General features: G+C 45.6%; 1 protein-coding gene across 1 annotated transcript; it reads right to left on the bottom strand.

Annotated features, from left to right (window-relative positions):
- Positions 1-1963: 1963 nt before the first annotated feature.
- LOC114527771 lies at positions 1964-4927 on the bottom strand. The gene has a single exon (XM_028549462.1). The coding sequence runs from the start codon at positions 4925-4927 to the stop codon at positions 1964-1966; it is 2964 nt and encodes a 987-aa protein (XP_028405263.1).
- Between the last annotated feature and the right edge of the window lie 452 nt (positions 4928-5379).

The following is a 5379-nucleotide window of genomic DNA, read 5'->3' as shown; positions in this document are numbered from 1 at the left end:
AGTTATGACAGTTCCGGTTTGAAATCTACATTCCGGCCCCGAAATGTTGTATAAGGCGACATTTAAACAGTATATAAAGATTTTAACCGTAATCGATAACCAATCGACATGACGATGTCCTCTTCAACAATCAAGTGCATTCTGATGCTTCCAAGAGGACAATCTTGTCCACAGGGCGTTCCAGGGTGTTAAGTTTCGTTCTTAAAACTACTCTTCTCACGAAGCCGTCTCTCGAATTCGGTTTCACTCTCGTGATTCGACCAAGCAACCACGACGATCTTGGTGTATTCTCGTCAACGAGCAAAACAATATCACCTACAGAAAAATTGCGACGAGCATTAACCCATTTCTGACGGCGTTGCAATTCTGGCAAGTATTCCTTCAGCCAGCGGCGCCAAAAAACATCCGAGAGATATTGAGCTTGTCTCCATCGACGTTTACAATACAAATCAGCTTCTTGGAAAACTCCTGGGGGTAGCGATGGTCCCGGGCGTAAAAGAAGCAAATGATTTGGCGTCAAGGCTTCTAGGTCATTTGGGTCGTCAGATACCTTTGTCAATGGTCTGCTGTTCATAATGGATTCAACCTCGCACATAACAGTTGTAAGGCATTCATCATCCACAGTCTGTTGCTTTAAAAGGGCCAACAATATAGTTCGGATGCAGCGCTCCCAAACTCCACCATGGTGAGATCCTGAGGGAGGATTAAAGATCCACTTGACGTTTTGCTGCAGGAGGAATCGTTGAATTTTCTGTTGGTTCCAATCATCGATTGCACTGTGAATTTCTCTTTCTCCGCCGACAAAATTAGTGCCATTGTCAGATCTAATGACTTCAGGTTGTCCCCTTCTGGCGATGAATCTACGCAATGCGTTGAGAAACGAACTGGTATCGAGGCTTTGCACCACTTCAATGTGAACAGCTCGGATGGTTAAGCAAGTGAATAAAACGGCATATCTCTTCACCAGGCTACGTGCTCTTTTCACAACAAATGGACCAAAGCAGTCCACCCCAACGAAGGTAAACGGCGGCTTATCTGGCGTGACTCGATGCTCTGGGAGGTCCGCCATTTTTTGTTCACCTGCTGCTGCTTGTCTTCTTTTGCAATCCACACAGCTGTTTAGCATCTTTTTTAAGGTCTTCCTCGCTCCGATCATCCAGTAGCGCGCTCTGATCAAGGACAGAACATGTTCTAAACCACTGTGCCCGCTAACCGGTGGTAATACCTTGCAATCAAGGTGGAAATGTGACAATTCTTTGGTAGGATGATGGGGTGTTTCCGTTCCTCCGAGATGGGGGCATTCGTTAGGCGTCCTCCGACTCGCAAGAGTTGATCCTTCAACCGAGGGTCAAGTTTGTAGATGGGACTTGTTTTCTTAACTTGGCCTTTCAACGACTTTGCTGACTGGTCATCAACGGAGTTAAGACGAGCTAACTCCTCTTGAAAGCTTCTTCCTTGAATATATTTTAAAATTTCCTTTTCTGCATGCTGCATTTCATCCAGGTCGAGTGGTCTGAAGTCTGGAGTCGAAATATCCGAGTTTCTGTTAGTCTTAGCTCTCATGACAGCCTTCGATAAATTGGCACGATATCGAAGTATCCATGAAACGAATCTTTTCAGCTTCTCCCATGACGAAAATCTCTCGATAATTCCTTCAACTGTGGCGTGTGAACTATCTTCAATAGAGAAGGCTTGGGCATTCTTCTTGACTTCTGGGTCGTCATCGCTGACTGCAACGGCCAGGTTGATTTGACATGGCCAATAATTCTCTGGTTTCCATAAAAATTCGGGACCATTCAACCAACGATTACTGCGTAACAAGGAATCTGCAGATAATCCTCGTGAGGCGTCATCAGCGGGTTCTCTTCACTGGTCACGTGTCTCCATTGCTCAGGCGTGGTTGTTTCATGAATGGTGGCAACTCTGTTCGCAACAAATGTCTGGAATCTCTTGCTTGTGTTATTCAGATACCCCAGAACACAGGTGCTGTCTGTCCAAAAGATGGAGCATGGATTTCAATATCGATTTCGTTTCGTATCATCTTGTCGAGTCTTGTCGCAACCACAGCAGCGGATAATTCCAGTCGTGGAATGGTTGTTTCCTTTAGAGGAGCCACTCTTGACTTAGCCATCACGAACGAACAGTGGATGTTACCTTTCGAATCTTCAAAGCGCAAATAACTCGCTGCCCCATATCCACGTCGCGAAGCGTCTGCGAAACTGTGTAACTGCGTCTGAACTATTGGATTGACGTAGTAGGATTTGATACATCTTGGGACGCGAAGCTGTTCGATCTTTGGCAATTCCTTCAACCAAGTGTTCCAGCGTGCCATATCGTCGGGCTCAATTAGGTCATCCCATCCCAACTTTCGTCGACACAGATGTTGCATCAATATCTTCACGGGAAGAATAAATGGGGCTGCGAACCCAAGAGGGTCATAGACTGAACTGATTACTGAAAGTATCCCTCTTCGAGTTGATGGCTTCTCATTGATGATTACTTTGAATCCAAACTGATCGCTCGCGACATCCCATTTAACTCCTAGTGCTCGTTCAACCGTTGGTTGGCCAAAACACAAAGCCTTTACAGATCCAGATCTTTCATCTTCAGGCACCGACGCAATCACTCTTGCTGAATTTGAAACCCATTTCGTCAAGTGGAATCCTCCCCGGGCTAGCAACTGGGTCAAACAGCTCACCGTTTTGATGCCCACTTCGTCATCTTTAACAGACTTTAAACAGTCGTCCACATAGAAGTTCCGTTTTACTATATCTGATATCTCAGCACCAAAGTCGTCTGAGTTGTCTTCGGCGGTTCTTCGGAGTGCAAAATTCGCACAACTCGGGGAGGACGTTGCGCCGAAAAGGTGAACCATCATCTGGAATTCTTGGGGTTCTTTATCAAGATCATTTTGGTGCCACCAGAGGAATCGTAATGCGTCATAGTCGCTTGGTGTAACGCGGACTTGGTGGAACATAGCATCTATATCCGCCATCAAGGCCACAGGATCCGTTCGGAAGCGAATTAAAACTCCAACAAGACTGTTTGTTAGATCTGGACCTTGTAATAGTTGACTATTGAGTGACGTCCCGCGGAAAACTGCTGCACAATCGAAAACCACGCGAATTTTGCTGGGCTTATTTGAATTGATTACGGGATGGTGGGGTAAGTACCATAAAGGTAACTTAGGTTGGGTTATCGAACTCTCAGGGACCTTGCGAGCATACTTCCTGCTTAGCATGTTATCCATGAATTCTGAATACTTTGAAAGCAGTTGAGGATCTTTGAGAAGCCTCTTCTTTAAAAGGTTCAGGCGATGTTCCGCTAATGGACGATTGTTTGGCAGACGTGGCGGGAAATTTTTCCATGGTAAAGCCACTTCATAGTGTCCGTCCTTTAGCTGAACCGAGCCTTCCATCATGCCAAGAGCACGAGAATCCTCTACCGACATCTCCAGTTTTGTGTCATATACAGAGTCGTTGAACTCCATATTGCAGAACGTTTGAAACTGTTCATTTAGGTCATGATCAGATCGAATGAAGTTCGCGCAACGACGAGCCGTTTTATTTCTTCCAAGCGGGCCATTTATCGTCCAACCGAAAACTGTTCTCACGGCGTACGGTCCTGCGCCACTGCTCTCTCTGACTTCCTTCGGTTCCAATGCCTTTGGTACATCATTCCCGATTAGTAAGCCAACGGCGGCATCGATTTCCTGTACGTTTACGTTTCTGAGATGAGGCCATCTGTCAACATCCTTTTGAAGCGGAATGCTAGATCTATCGACAGGTAACCGTTCGGTCGAGAAAACAGTAGGAAGTTCCACTAAGTTCTCTTCGTTTAAATCCCAAACTTCCAAACTGGTCACACTACATCTGGTCGTCTGCTGTACGTTCTGTAGGGTTGTCAAAGATAATGTTGTTTTCTTTCCTGTGATGCCAAGTTGCTCCAACAGTTCATTTGAACAGAATGTCGTGTTAGAACCAGGATCAAGGAACGCATATGTCAGCACCACTCGAAACGAGCCAGCACATTTCACTTTCACAGGGACCAATGGTAGCCCTGTTGTAGAGACGCCGGCCCCGATGACACCACATTCAGTTTGGGTAGCACTAACGCAACCATTTCGCGCTCCATTGTTGGCGCATCCTTCATCACCTGATCGATCAGTTGATTCATTTGGGCTATCAGGACCACACGACTTGTCCACACCGCTGTCTCCGCTTCTTGGATGCAGATATGTTGAGTGCTTGAACTGACAGCCGGCTACCTTGCAGAAACTGGGCTTTGGACAGGACTTTGCGACATGTCCTTGAAACAAGCAGTTGTCACATAGTCCTCTTTTGCGAACAAACTTAAGACGACCCACTAGGGACTCTTTCTTAAAATGAATACATCGTGGCAGAATATCTCCATTACACATGGAACATTTGTAGGGTTTTGATTCCTTTTTTCCTTCATCACCTAGCTTACCATCAATTTGAAAGTTCAGTCTGCCCCTAGAACCTAAAGGTTCACTTGGTCTACTTCGTGAGTCGTTGTTCAATTTTCCGAAGATTGGGTGGTTCTGAACTCTCGACCTTGCTTGAACAAACTCAACAACATCATCAAAGGTTATCTCTCTTGATTTCTGGGTAGTGATGTTATCGGCAACTTCTCGCCATCTCTGTCTCAGAGAAAAGGGTAGCTTCCCAATTAGTTTAACCAAACTTTCAGGATTTTCCACTCTGCTAATGTATCCGATCTCCTTCAAGGTATTTCTGCAACTAGCCAGTAGCACGGAGTACTTCTGTAAGCCTACGCCATCTTCTGCTTTAATTGGCGATGCTTGGGTGATCCGGTCCACGTATGCAGCCGCAATCTTGTAGTTTTGTCCGTAGTTGTCTTTCAGAAGCTTCTTTGCCTTAAGATATCCTTCTTCTGGATCCATAGTTAAGCAATTTCGAACAAGCTCTTGCACCTCACCTTTCGTATATTGGACCATATAGAATAGTCTTGCACTGGCGCTTGTTGTCTTTGCTTCGATCAGGTTCTCGAAAGATGTACAAAGTGACAATACTCGATTGGATTTCCAGCAAAGGTTGGAACCTGAACGTTAGGCAGGGTCATAGCCAAGGTCGACCTTTGGTGCTGATCGAGTAACCGATGTAATTGCTGGTCTCGTGACTGTTGCATGTCGAACATCTGATGCATTTGTTGCTGTTGTTGTCGCTGTATCTCTGCGACGTTGTATAAGAATTCCTCTGCTACGTCCGAATCTGTATCACCCTTCTCTGTTTGGCCTTGGTTTGTAGTAGCAACATTCTTTCTAGTCGGCTGTATTCTTTTCTCAGAGTTGAAGGCTTGCTCCGTAGACTTTAACCAAGGTGTGGAATTAGGCAT

Source organism: Dendronephthya gigantea, unplaced genomic scaffold (genome assembly GCF_004324835.1).
Source record: "Dendronephthya gigantea isolate DGI-Jeju-01 unplaced genomic scaffold, DenGig_1.0 000046F, whole genome shotgun sequence".
Lineage (NCBI taxonomy): Eukaryota > Metazoa > Cnidaria > Anthozoa > Malacalcyonacea > Nephtheidae > Dendronephthya > Dendronephthya gigantea.
This window is presented reverse-complemented; position numbering and strand designations above follow the sequence as displayed.

Bases quoted from the DNA above. Each gene is read 5' to 3' on its own strand.
- LOC114527771 (XM_028549462.1), bottom strand. From the start codon at position 4,927: ATGGATCCAGAAGAAGGATATCTTAAGGCAAAGAAGCTTCTGAAAGAC.